Source organism: Gekko japonicus, unplaced genomic scaffold (assembly GCF_001447785.1).
Source record: "Gekko japonicus isolate JY-2015 unplaced genomic scaffold, Gekko_japonicus_V1.1 scaffold384, whole genome shotgun sequence".
NCBI lineage: Eukaryota > Metazoa > Chordata > Lepidosauria > Squamata > Gekkonidae > Gekko > Gekko japonicus.
This window is the reverse complement of record NW_015175980.1, coordinates 235,816-250,349: the sequence shown is the minus strand read 5'-3', so window position 1 is coordinate 250,349 and position 14,534 is coordinate 235,816. Positions and strand designations below refer to the sequence as shown.

At 45.3% G+C, this 14,534-nt stretch overlaps 1 protein-coding gene and 1 non-coding gene across 2 annotated transcripts in view; one reads left to right on the top strand and one right to left on the bottom strand.

Moving 5' to 3' along the window:
* The window catches only part of EIF2AK1 (eukaryotic translation initiation factor 2 alpha kinase 1), a 61,790-nt gene that overhangs the window by 45,846 nt on the left and 1,410 nt on the right, over positions 1 to 14,534 (top strand). The window contains exons 11-13 of the mRNA XM_015426218.1: positions 1,741 to 1,847; positions 12,858 to 12,978; positions 13,102 to 13,181. Coding sequence (XP_015281704.1) covers positions 1,741 to 1,847; positions 12,858 to 12,978; positions 13,102 to 13,181 — 308 coding nt within the window. The remainder of the gene's footprint in view (positions 1 to 1,740; positions 1,848 to 12,857; positions 12,979 to 13,101; positions 13,182 to 14,534) is intronic.
* Positions 732 to 803, bottom strand: TRNAE-CUC. Its single transcript has one exon. It is a non-coding gene; the product is annotated as a tRNA-Glu (tRNA).

Sequence of the window (14,534 nt, the reverse complement as noted above, 5' to 3'; positions counted from 1 at the left end):
GGAATAGTGGCAATTGGCCTACAGGTGGTGGTGGGGAACCTTATGAATCTGCTATATTATTGTATGCTTGTTCCTGGCTAGTCATTCCTAACAGTGACCATGTTACTGCGACCATAGAACTGACAATAAAGCAGAACCTTTCTTGGAAGTGTGCGCTCCGTTGTTTGGCTGTGGGTCCTGACAGTGGCCTGACCAAAACAGTGTACAGCAGGACTATGACATCTTGCGATTTGGATGTTATGCCTCTGTTGATACACCCCAAGATTGCATTAGCCTTTTTTGTTTTCGCATCACAATGACTGCTCATATTTAACTTACGGTCCACCCTTACCCTAAGATCTTGTTCACATACACTGCTATCCAGAATTATATCCCCCGTCCAGTATGCGTGTTCCTCATTTTTTGTTACCCAGATGTAGAATGTAATGTCATGTAGAATGTAATATGATTTTTTCCCCGGCCTTTGGGATCACTTTTAAGTGATTTCCTCTAGATAGCTGTATAAGGGAGTTTTCTAAAAACAGACCTGTCTTTTTATTACTGAATGAAGAAAAGTTGTTCACGTTTGTCACATATCATTTTAAGTGCTGTGACCCACATCCTGAATCTGCCATATCCTGAATCAGTCCCTCGGTCCATCAAGGTCAGTCTTGTCTCCTTAGACCGGCAGCAGCTCTCCAGGGTCTCATGCTGAGGTCTTCCACATCACCTACTGCCTGGTCCTTTTTAAATGGAGATGCCAGGGATTGAACCTGGGACCTTCTGCATGAGGAGGAGATGCTCTACCACTGAACCACAGCCCCACCCTTACTGTCCTTGAAGTTTAGGTTGTAAGTTTCTGTTGCTACATCTGCAGTTGGCTTACAGTTGCAAATGTAACAGCACATAGCAAGCAGAATCGAAACACCTGTGCTATAGTCTGCCTTTCTCCCCGGCCCAAAGCAGCTCTCATCATTCTCCTCCATTTATCTTCACAGCAACCCTGTGAGGTAGGTTAGGCTGAGTGAGTATGACTGGCCCAAGGTCACCCAGTGAGCTTCCATAGCATGAGTGGGGATTCGAATCTGGGTCTTCAAGATTTCTATGTTTGGTGTAGTGATTAGGAGCATGGACTCTAATCTGGGAGAACTGGGTTTGATTCCACACTCCTCCACATGCAGATGCTGGTGTGACCTTGGGTCAGTCACAAGTTCTTTCAGAGCTGTTCTCTCAAGGGCAGTCCTTGAAAGAGCTCTCTCAGCCTCGCCTATGTCACAGGGTGTCTGTTGTGGGGAGGGGAAGGGAAAGGAGATTGTAAGTGGCTCTGAGTCTCCGAGTGAAGGGCGGGGTATAAATCCAATCTCCTCCTCCTCTTTTTCTTCTTCTTCTACTACTACTACTACTACTATGTTGGTATCTCAGAGAAAATATGTTGTCTTGTTAGCATTGCTTTAGAATAGATTTTTAAACCTAAGTGGTTGCTTAATTTTGTTTAGCATCTTAAAACCTCTCAGTTTGTTGGGGGAAAGGGAGTTGAATGATACATTATTGTATTTACGCAAAGATGACCTTGCCTGGATAAAAAAGCCCCCCCCCCCCCCCCCCCCAAATGACACATACATACTTGTGTGAACACAACTTTTACAGGACATAATTGCAACTTGAATGTGAATGTAAGACACCCCCCTCTTTTCTGAAGGCATACCTGTAAAAAACCTAGTCTTTCATTGAAATAAATACTTTAATTTTCTTCCATCATAGATCCTTATCAGCATGTGGATGTTAACTGGACATTAAAAATCTTCCAAGAGCTGCTAAAAGGAGTGTATTATATCCACAGTATGGGAATCCTTCACCGGGACATTAAAGTGAGTGATGTGGGTCCTCTCCTTGCAAAAGGAAAATTCATTTCCAAATTCTTGCAACAGGAAGATTCATTTCCAAATTCTGTCACTACTCACACAGCAAATGCATGCAATCGTAAGATGTGCAAATTAATATATTCATCATTAGGGACACTTTGCACACTGGGAGTATAATCTGCTTTTACAGCAGAATTATTTATTTATTGCACATTATGCTGTTTTCTCCTCCTGGATGAGCTTAGGGCTGTCTGTCACATTTTTTTTTACGCTTCGCTTCCTTCAAGGAGCTCTGGGCAGCAAATATGTTTTCCCTTTCTTCTGTTTTAGCCTTATAAGAACTCTTTGAGGTAGACTAGATTAGAGAGGGATGTTGCACCCTGTGAGCTTGTGGGGTTTTAAATGTGGCCGACTCACAGATCTGATTCCTTCCTCATTGCAGATGAATGTATGAAGGTGCCTTAAATGCAGTCCAGACCAGGCCTGTCTAGATCAGTGCTTACCTTGTGCTGGGGCGGCAGCTTTGCAGGGTCCTAGGCAAAAGTTGTGCTAGGGGAGCAGCAGTCCCGGAGGCACCTGCTTGAATGTGGAGTGCCTCAGGGGACAGTACTCTCCCCGATGCTATTTAACATATACATGCGCCCCCTCGCCCAGATTGTCCGGAGGGTATGGGCTTGGGTGTCATCAATATGCAGATGACACCCAGCTCTATCTAATGTTGGGCGGCCAGTCGGACTCCGACCCAGAAGATCTTCACCGGGCCCTACCGGCCGTGGCTGGGTGGCTCAGGCTGAGCTGGCTGAAGCTGAACCCGGCAAAGACGGAGGTCCTGTGCCTGGGTCGGGGTGGTATGGGATTGGGGCTCCCGGCCTTCGATGGGGCTCCTCTCGTGCCAGCTTCGGAGGTTAGGAGTTTGGGAGTGCTCCTGGACCCCACCTTAACGATGGAGGCCCAGGTGGCGGCCACTGCCAAAGCAGCCTATCATCTACGGCTGGTGCGGCAGTTGGTCCCCTTCCTTAGCCGCGATGATCTGGCCACAGTGATCCATGCGACGTTACCTCGAGGCTAGTCTACTGTAACGCTCTCTACATGGGGCTGCCTTTGTCACAAATCCAGAGGCTGCAGCTGGTGCAGAATGCGGCGGCCAGGTTGTTGTTGGGTGTTCTTAAATGGGAACACATCCAACCTGTGCTGAAAGCGCTGCACTGGCTGCCTATAGCGTTCCGGATTCGCTTCAAAGTGCTGGTGCTTACCTTTAAAGCCCTATATGGCCAGGGTCCGGCATACCTGAGGGACCGCCTTTCCCCACACAGGCCCCAAAGACCACTTTGGTTGGGGTCGCAACACCACCTGGTGACCCCCGGGCCCTAAAAAGACCAGGCTTGCTACCACGAGGGCCAGGTCCTTTTCGGTGGCGGCTCCTACCTGGTGGAATGAGCTCCCAGAAGAGATCAGGGCCCTGCAGGATCTTTTACAGTTCAGCAGGGCCTGCAAGATGGAGCTCTTCAGCCAGGCTTTTCAGTAGAAGCCGCTGCCGCCACTACCACCACCGTGCAACTGCAGAGCAGTATCGCCGGGTTGGGCCGATTGGTCATCTGGAACATCGTGGCCCATAGTGTCCCCCCCCCCTTTGATCCCTTCCTGATATGCAATGGGGAGTGTGTATTTTCAGTCTTTCATGTATCCTGTTTGATGTCAATTTTAGTCTTAATAGTTTTTAACCTGTTTTACCTCTACTGCACTTTGTGCCTATGTAAGCCGCCCTGAGCCTGCGTGCGGGGAGGGCGGGGTATAAATGAAAATATAAATAAATGTCCTCTCCCTTCTCTTCCCCCTCTGCTGCCTGAGATATTTTTAACTTGGGGGTGGTTGGGATTGAAGTTGTGTCCTCCACAGAAAACATGTGCTCAGTCACTAAAACCGTGAGCCTCCTTAACGGGTAGAGAAAAGAGAGGGGGAGAAATGTAACACAGCAAAATTGAATCAAGTACCAAATTGAATCAAGGGCCAAAATCTAAAATGAAATATGAGCTAGTTGCACGTAAAATACATGTATTTATTACAAAGATATTTAAAACATATCTGGGCCCAACACAAGCCTCAAAATATAGTAACAAGTAACATGTGTCAGAGAAAACAATAGTGACCTAATGCGTTTCAACTCCATTGGGCCTTCCTCAGAGGTCAAACAGTAAGAAGGTACAAATAGGCTCCTATTACAGTCAAAAGACAATACGCAGGTAGACCAAAACAGGAGTGCTGTTAAGGCAGAAAAGAATAATATTTCAGTAACAATTTAAAATGCTGTGTCTCATAATGATATATATTATTTAAAAAGTCAAATTTAGTAAGCTAAATTTATTGCACTTACTTCAAAAAAGAAATCATAAGACACAAGAAAAATACTTCATGTGAGGCCTCCTAGGCTCTAGCCTTGTGTCAAATGAAGAAGCACACGAGTTGAATGATACTGCTATTGTGTGCCTAGATATAGACAATGGGGGGGGGGAGTTTTCTGATAATAACTTGTGCCAAAATATAAAATAAACTACACTTTAACCGAGTAAATTTCAAAACAAAGAACATACCTTCCAATGTTGGTCCAAAAGGTCTAGGTGTGAAGGCCCTTATCAGAGCCAGTGTGCCTTCAGTGCCAGGCAGTGCTATAAGCCTGAAGTAATTAGCCTATATATAGTAGTGCTAGATGATGCAATCCGGATGTAATGCAAGATATACTCAAGTTGGGTGATACAAAAAATACTGCAATGTCATGCTAGATAGGAAATGTAAAGAGATCGTACCAGTAATCAAAACACAGCACAGCAAATATTGTACAATACCTAATAATGCAGATAATGCCCATAGTAGGCCTACCATCCTACCAACATCCAACAAGAAGTGTATTAGACGGCTCTGGACTGAGGTGATTTGCTGCTGCCATCTTGTTTTTATTGAATTGGTTTTAATTGTATATTTATTGTTGCATCTTTGTTGTGAGCCACCCTGAGCCCATCATGGGATATAAATGCAATAAATAAATAAAATAAATGGGCAAAAAAATTTGGTGCTTTGTTGGTGCGTTGTAAAGGGATTGATACTGTCCCTTTAAATTCCTATCTAGCACGACATTCCAGTATTTTTTGTATCACCCAACTTGAGTATATCTTGCATTACATCCGGATTGCATCATCTAGCACTGCTAAATATAGGCTAATGACTTCAGGCTTATAGCACTGCCTGGCACTGAAGGCACACTGGCTCTGATAAGGGCCTTCACACCTAGATTTTTCAGACCAACATTGGAAGGTATTTTCTTGATTTTGAATTTTACTCTGTTAAAGTGTAGTTTATTTTATATTTTGGCACAAGTTATTATCAGAAAACTTTTCCCCTTTATTGTCTATTTCCAGGCCCACAATAGCAGTATCATTCAACTCGTGTGCTTCTTCACTTGACACAAGGCTAGATCCTAGGAGGTCTCACATGAAATATTTTTCTTTTGTCTTCATTTCTTTTTTGAAGCAAGTGCAATAAATTTGGCTTAATAAATGTGACTTTTTAATTAATATATATCATTATTAGCCATAGCATTTTAAATTGTTACTGAAATATTATTCTTTTCTGCCTTAACAGCATTCCTGTTTTGGTCCTAGATCTACCTGTGTATTGTCTTTTGATTGAAAGAAGAGCCTATTTGTACCTTCTTACTGTTTGGCCTCTGAGGAGTATAGCCACTGGGGTCCAGGGCTGGGAGCATTGCGAAATACAGAATCAGTTAGCATGAGGAGGGTGTTTGTTCTGGCTGCCTTATACTGAATCATACCTTTGGTCCATCAAAGTCACTGTTGTCTACACAGACTGATAGCACCTCCCCCAGGATCTCAGGTAGAGGTCCTTCACATCGCCTACTACCTGATCTTTTAATCTTTTCTTCCCTTCCACTGTGTGAACTGAAGTGACTCCCAAACCCAGTGCCTCCCTGCCAAAGGCAGAGAGTTTCTTGGCACAGAAACTGGCATTGAAAGCCTTCTTGGAATAAATTTGAAAGTTTCTGATGTATAGATAATGGTAAGAAGTGTTTTGAGTTTAAGTGATAAAGAGTACAAGATATGTCTCTTTCTGTTTAAGCTCCATGGGCACCGACTTATCAAACCTCTTTACACAGACAGGCTTATATGTGCCCTGTGGAACAATTCATCTTCCTTTCTTGAACTGCAGCCCATTACTCAGACTCTGAAGGCAGGTTCTGATATAGCAAGAGAGAGCTTAACATTAAATAAAGTACCACTGTACACATGGCACTCCCTGTGGTGGTGGTGATAAGTGACTACCATGGTGACTTCGTAAGGTTTACCAGGCAAGAGGCAAACAGAAGTCATTTGCCGTTGCCTGCCTCTGTGTAGCAGCCCTGGATTTCCTTGGTGGTTTGATCTCCCTTCCAAGTATTAACCAAGGCCAGTCCTACTTAGCTTCTAAGACAGGGGTGTCAAACATGCGGCCCGGGGGCCAGATCAGGCCCCCCGGAGGGCTTCCATCAAACCCGCAGTGGAACTGGCCATCTCCTGCTTCCAGTTCTGCTGCTGCTGCTGCATCATAGCTTGCTTTGCCGGACTTTCTGAATCACTCAGCCATTTCATGTTTTCACCTGGGTCCTAGGCTCAGAACTCTGAGCATGAAATTTCTGTGGTGAATGTCAATAAATCAAAAGTAGGTTTGCAGCTTCTAGAGCTAATGTTTTAAGCATGTTTTTATTTTAAGTTAAAAAAAATCTTTGTGTTTGTGTCCTTTATAAAGTTTATATCTCTGCTACCTGGGACTACATTTTATGACACACATGGCCTGGCCCCAAAAGGTCTCATTTATGTCAGATCCAGCCCTCATAACAAATGAGCTTGACACCCCTGTTCTAAGATCTGACGAGATGGGGTTAGCCTGGGCCATCCAGGTCAGGGTGGCGCTCCCTATGTATGGGGCCAGTTTTGCTGTTCCTTTGCTACCTTTCTTAGTGTTCTCCTTCAGTAAATGTTTCTACATGCCTATGACAAAAAATAACACTCAGCAGAGTAAGTCAGTTTCAGAGTACAAAGCCAAATCTCAGATTTATTTTTTTCGTGCTTAGGACAGTTTCATGGTGGCCTGTTTTTGCCTTTCTTGGCTAGCGGGGTGATCCTGAGTGTGTGAGGGCATGTTAATTAAAGGCTTTTATTTTTGAAGCGTATGAGAATTCTTGGTCAATGTATATGGACTTCCACAGGTTGGTTGGAAGTTTTGTTTTGATCTGGAGTTTCTTGTTTCCTCCGTATATTTTCCTGATGTTGAATTTGCAGATTTCCTGCAGAGGCAAGACATCCGAAGCCATACTCAGGAGGCCGTCTTTCAGTCGTCCGGCACAGGGAAAGATAAGCCCTCTGGGTAGGCAGTTTTCAGCATTAGTTATTTTCAAAGGGTATGATAGGCTGAGCAGCTTATCCAGTAAGTAGGCCTGTCTTATATTCGTCTTCTCTTCAAGGAACAGGAAAAGTGGAGACTCTTGTAGGCTTGTTAGGGAGTTGATGTCTGCCCCGTAGTCTAGCAGGAGGGTAACTAGATCTTCTCTGCCACTTTGGCAGGCAAAGTGAATCGCTGCCTTCCCACTCCTGTCTCGCATGCACACCTGCGCCCCATTCTGCAGCAGTAGCTCGATGCACTCTGCACCTGCTGCTAAGGTGATGCCGCCTTTGGACGATGAAGACTGGGTGGCAAAATGTAGCGCGGATCGCCCGGTCATTGGAGCCGTGAGATTAACGTTTGCTCCACAATGGAGTAGCATTTGAATGGCCTCTTTTCTGAGGGTTTTGGAAGCTACGTGGAGAGCCGTCAGGCCAGACGTGTCCATTTCGTCTATGTCCATTCCATCATGTACAAAGAACGGTATGAGACGGGGGGTTTGGAGGCGTACGCATTCATGCAGGATGTTGGGAGCACAATAATGGCGCACTTGAACCCAGCGCTTGGGGTGTCTCTCAGGAAGCCAAGCTTCACTGTCACTGTGGTCAAGTCTGTCGTGTATGTTCCTGAGGCAGCAGGCACTTCCTTGCATAGCTGGGAGGTGACCTGTTTGGCGGTGAAATCGTATGTGCTTCTTTTTGCCTCTGTAATATACAACAGTATGTTAGTGGTAGTCCTCCTTAAGTGAATCATTTCATGATTTGAGAGCTCAAATAAATTCACTGGATGAATAGATAAAAGCCATTCCTTTTCCACTCCTCCACCATGGTAACCTGGAGGAACATGATCTTTTCTGAAGCTTTAAGTCAGGAATGACCTTCTAGTTCTCTCTCTAGTCCTTTCCCTCCCCAGTGGCTCATTTTCTTGAATGAATATATCCATTGTTATCTTTAAGCCATTAAGGAAAAAAATGCCGCAGTTATTCCTGTATTTTTTCCCACTGGCTAATCACTTTGCAGCTCTCAGTGAACCACATTTGGACTTGTTGGTGTAAAGTGCATCAAGTCGCAACCAACCCTGTGGGGTTGTCAAGGCAACAGACAGACAGAGCTGGTTTGCCCTTGCCTGCCTCTGCATAGCAACCCTAGACTTCCTTGGTGGTCTCCCATCAGAGTATGAACCAGGGCCGAGATCTGACTTGAGCGGACTAACCCTGGGCCATCCAGGTCGGGGCGCATTTGCACTTACCAGTAACCAGACGAGCCTGTTTACTTCCATCCCTGGCATGAGGCCTGCACTTTCAAGGAGGTTCACAGCTTACCCGTTCCTCTGGTGGCAGCTATTTCAAGGTGGTAACCAGTTTGGTGTAGTGGTTAAGAGCGGCGAACCCTAAGCTGGAGAACCGGGTTTGATTCCCCACTCCTCCACATGAAGCCGGCTGGGTGACCTTGAGTCAGTCATAAGTTCTTTCAGAGCTGTTCTCTTAAGATCAGTTCTCTGAGAGCTCTCTCAGCCCCACCTACCTCATAGGGTGTCTGTTGTGGGGAGAGGAAGGGAAGGAGATTGTAAGCTGCTCTGAGACTCCGAGTGAATGGCCAGGTATAAATCTAACTTCTTCTTCTTCTACCAACCCCAAGGCCCACTAAGCAGGGACCCCTTGCTTACTTTCCTTTAAGACGGGGCAGGGGGCACATTGTGGGTAACAGTGCTCAGAAGACCCACAGGTGGCTTCAGAGACACAGAGTGAGTAGCACTGTGCGGCTAGACTGTTATCTCCGGTTGGTCAACCACTATGGCTGCCATTGTTTGAGGGAGCTCAGGAGCTGATGACGTGTGCGGGTGGTTGTTTCACACTTACAGCTGCTCAACCACATTAGGGAGACTGAGGGATTGGATGTCAAGGGTTTCTCCAGAGCTGTGGTTGGTATAGCAGAGCGCTCAACTCCAGGGAGCAAGAAGAATCCCAGGTTCAGTTGCTGGCATCACCAGTGGAAAATAATCTTGGGTAGCCAGATGCTGGAGGAGAACTCCTTTTGCCTGTGGTTCTGGAGAGCTGCTCCCAGAGCAGGCAAATACTGAGCTTGATGGACCAGTGGTCCAGCTTAGTAGCCGTGCAGAGATGCCAGCGTCGTATACATAGACGAGTTTCTAAGCTGGAGCCAGGTCAGTGAGCAGCTTTGCCCCAGTCTAGATCTACAGCAGATCTATTTGCTTGTTACTCTAGCAATTTCCCTGTCTGTACTGGGATCCTTTGGTATCCATTGTTTATCTACTCTAGATAGTGCAGAGCACAAAAGAGCTCATCTGGTTTTAGTCCACACTTCCATTAGAACTCTGGTTTTGTTTTAGTTTTGCAAAAATTTTGTATGTTTTCAATCATCCCCCACACGTCAGGCCTTTTGAACTAAAAGTGAGGCATCTCCAAGGTTTAGGTGAGAAATCGCCTTAAAAAATGGTTTTTAACAATAACATCAAATAAATGCTTATATAGAAGAAGGGGAATGAATCCTGTGCAGAAGTTAACATTGTCTGTCCTTGCTGGGGTTTCGTAACTGATGGAACCCCTAATGCATCTTAGACCAGCTTGGAAATCTGTTTAACTTCAAAGGGTGTCTCACTGAAATGAGCGAAGACTTCAAAAAATATCTTGCAGCCGTAAGGTACGTTAGTTGAATGGCCAGCTAAACGTTTGTCAGCAACTCTGCTGCTCTCTCAAGACTGAGAAAGAAATGACAGGCCTATTTTAGGGGAAGTCTGTATCACACCGCTTGTGAGAGACAGATTGAAGCTGTGGAAAAGCCCTCTGGGACCCCTTAGCCAGGCGAGTCCTCCCTTTTTAATTGGTCTTTTCAAAAGGAGAAAGCACAGACAGATTCTTGGATTCTGGCTTTCCAGAGTGTGACTCTTCCATCAGGACTGACTTGTGATGTTTCTTCTCTTGCACTTAAGGATGGATTTAAAAAAAAAAAAGGATGGAGGGGAGCCTCCCCTCTACACCAGGGGACTTTTGAGTGTCCTTCAGATAAACTGTTTATACAGTGAAACATTACCTTGTTTCAGAAGCTACACTGTGACGTTGCACGCAGTTCATGTACCTTTCTGGTTCCAGTTCGCTAACTAGAAGCGGAGAAATAGTGGAACCACCCTGTATAGAATATGAAAAAGTTAGGTGTTTTTTTAAAAAAGCTTATAATGCATGGATGACGTATGCAGTTTAGATCTTATGGCCTTTTGCCCTCCTCAGACCCTGTACTGAGATGTTTTTGGTGGTAATATTACTTTTCCACCCACTTTAAAGACATGAGTGAGAGTTTTGGTATCTCTCGTCACTTGATTTGTTGAAGTTCAGTTTTCTCAAGTGCCCTAAACTGAACTGAATTTAGTTTAACAATCCCCCCCCCCCAAGCTGGGGTTCTAAGCCAGGGGTTAGAATCCTGGTTTGTGGGGTGCCTGAACACACTCCAATTCACCAAGGTGTCTGCATTCAAAGGTTACCTCTAAGAACTGGTATTCAGAGGTTTGTTGCCTCTGACTACGAAGGTTCCCTTGAGTCTCCATGACTAGTAGCCCGATAGACCATGAATGTATCTAATCCTCCTTTAAAGCTGCCTGTGGCCATCACTACATCCTCTTGTCAGTGAATGCCACATTTTAATCACTTGTTCAGGAAAGAAGTACTTTCTTAGTCCATCCTGAATCTGTTGCCCGTCAACTTCATGAGGCGCCCTTGAGTTCTGGTATCTTGGGTGAGGGAGAAAAAGTTCTATGGTACTCTCTGCCCCCTGCATAATTTTATAAACCTGTATCATGCCCCCCCCCCAAAGTCATATTTTTCTAAGCTGTTCTTTTAGATGGAAGTCTACCTTGACACCATTTGGTTGGTCATCCAGTAGCCATTCAAATACGCAGGTGTCATGGTTCCCTACGACTTGAAGTATAGCATCACATTTGGCATTCTCTTGGGGTACAGAGGGATGTGTCTTTTTACCAGAACGTCGGATCAGGTTACCCATTTGAGAAGAACAACTGCCACTTCAGAACTCTTACTATGGGAGCAAATGTGAAAACCTGGAATCCTGCACTACTTATTCTTTGTGATGCCAGTTCTGGAACTGATTAAAAGAATGTCCAGGTCACTGCCATGGGCTAAGATGGTTGGGGCTAGCTCTGGTTCTTATGGGAGCTTGCCCTCACTATGAGGATCCAAGTGGACTCCTTTGGTATAGGACAAGCTCTCAGAGAAGAGGCATACACTTTTCTTCTCTGTGCAGGTTCCATGTTTGGTTTTATTAAAACACATATACCCTCCCTTTTCGGCCACCAAGGTGTGCAAGGTGATTGGTGACAAACTATATAATAAAAAGATCCCCAGAATGTATGTAGGTCAGTGGTGCCAGAGTCATAGAATCATAGAATTGGAAGGGACCTAGCAGGTCCATCTAGTCCAACCTCCTGCACTCTGCAGGAGCATAGCCAAAAGATAGCCCTACAACATGCCCGAAAGATGGTCATTCAGCCTCCGCTTGAAAACGTCCAGCGAGTCCATGTAGCTAAGCCAGTAGCTTCAGTAGCAGTTGGGTTTAGATGCACAGCCTTAACTGAATTTCTCATCATAATAAAAAAGCTGCCTGCTAGTTTATTTAGCATACACACACACACGTGTGCCGTTTTTCTCCTGTAACACAAGGTCTCAAAACAACTTAGACATGAAAAACACAGGAAATCTAAGATGAGTATAATCGCCTGAAATTCTAATAACTGACATATATCTTGGTCACTCTCCCCCGTTACCACAAAACTCAAAATTGGGGGGAAACATTACACCAGAGACCACCCACGGGACAAAAAATCAGCTATAAAACACAGAGGCTAAGAACAGGGGAACAAATGTAGAAACTGACAGTCTGCAGGCCAAGCTGGTGAGTAGCCCTTCCCTTCCCAGTCCCAGGGAATCAACAGGAAAAGGCTCCCCTCTTTGGAAAGCACCATCTGAGACATCTTCCTAAAGACAGAAAGTCAAGATGGCTGGGGTGGATAGTCTAATCAGAGATGTTGGGGCCACCACTGTACATACATCTGGGTGTGTGCTGTGTGTTCCGCACTAGGCCGGGAAATGGAACCACAACAACACAACTGGCACATGGTTCACAACCTGGACTTACTCCTGGAAGGTGGTACCACCAAACAACATCCTGAGGCTGCTGATAACATAGCTTGGTGCTTCTAACTAGTTGAAACTCTTAAAAACGGCAGCCAGGGGTGGGGAAGTGCGATACTTTAACTGTGGAGTTAATCTGGGAGAACCGGGTTTGATTCCCCACTCCAATTATACCTGGCTGGATGACCTTGGACAAGCCATAGTTCTGATAAGAGCTGTTCTTGAAAAAAAAGCAGTTTCTGTCAAGAGCTCTCTCAGCCCCACCTACTTCACAGGGTGTCTGTTGTGGGGAGGGGAAGGGAAAGGAGTTTGTAAGCCGCTCTGAGACACCTTTGGGTAGTGAAGGGTGGGGTATAAATCCAATCTCTTATTATTTTTTATAAAAATCCAGTTATATTAAATGAACAATGTATTCTCTTCTGTTTTTATAGCCCAGAAATATCTTTCTCCATGGGCCTGACCACCATGTGAAAATAGGAGATTTCGGGCTGGCCTGTAAAGACATTTTCCAGAAGGAGCCAGGCCCCTCACAAAACGTGAAGGAAATGGCAGGTAATTAGCAAAGCAGAGGACAGATGTTCAGTCAGCCATTAGCAGTGTGGCATTTCAAACATTGTGTTACAGGTAGCTACAATGTAACATCAGTAATTTTGAAATGTGTTTATCTTTGTATAGGCCTAAAGCACACTTCTGGAGTGGGTACTTGCTTATATGCATCACCTGAACAACTGCAAGGTTGTCAATATGACTTCAAGGTAATGCCACCCACATCTTTGTCTTTAAATAAAAAACTGTTTCCACTTGTGCGTGTTACAACTCTGTTGTGCCATATTATAGGTTGAATCCAAAATACCAGGGAATTGGATCCAATGCAGGGTTCTGCAATAGAGCATAACAACAAAAATTGCCCACCCACTTCTTGTGCAAGTGAACAGATTTAGAAAAGAAGCAGGAGAGCCATATGTGGGAAAATGTGGTCTCAATCCAGCCAGCATCTCACTGGCTCTCATTCAATTCCTGTCTTTACTACAGCCTCCATGGCTTTTGTACAAGTGGGTCCCATGATCCTCAGAAGAGCTTTACTTGATGGTCAAAGAAGATTCTTCTGTCCTTTTTCATTAGCAGAAAAACTGGTTGGAAAAGTGCAGATACTGTTGTTAGCCAGAAGGCTAAGCAAAGTTGCAGGTGTATACTTGCCACTCTTAGATTGAGATCTACTGCCTTATTTTATAGACTTTTTGTCTCCATGTAGATTTATGAAAAAATTTCCCTCATTTCTTACAGGTAGGGTGGGGTAAAAATGTCCCAGATAAATTTGAAAAGTACCATGAGTAAAGGGAGGGTCAAATCCAGTGGTTCCCTTCCACAAATCAAGGATTTTTCTATGTGAGAAGGCAACTGTTCTGTTTTAGGAAAGAATCTTCTATTGAAATCATAATGGTTCGGATACCACTGTGGTTTCTTCTGCCAAGTGCTTCAGAATTCCTCATTCTGACCATGATTTCTTGGCCCCAATCCATATATTTCTCATCTCCACATTTCCCCCCGGTATTTTGCTTTGTGCTGCCAGACTGAAAAGTGTCAATTATATACATCTATATATCTAATTCCCAACATGCCCCCTCCGTGTGGATATCTAAATCTGCACATCAGGGGCACTTGGGGGGCAGGGAGATTTCCCTGCACATTTGGGGCAATCCCCAGATGTGCACAAAAATCTAAAAACTGTAAAAAAATGTAGGGGGGGATATTTAAATCCCCCAAAATGTAGAAAAATGTTCACTACGCATGTACAGGGAACGCACTGGAAATGGTGCCTCGCAGGCATTGCAGGGGGAGGGGGCTTGGCGGGCCCACAGCTGCGTGGGTCTCGCTGCTGGGGGGGGGAGGTTTGTGTAGTCAGGTGGTGGCTTGGCACTGCAGAAGAGCAGGCGGTTGCGGAGCCTCCTGCTGCCCCTCCTGTTGCCCCAGCGCCCAGTCGCTGGGTTGGGGGGCCGGCTGGCACAGCGGAGTTCCTGTGCCTGCCCATAATGCCGTGGCTCTCTCCCTTCCCTCCACATTTGCATTCTCTGTGCCTGCCCCCCGCCCCCCCCTCCCCCGGCCCCGCC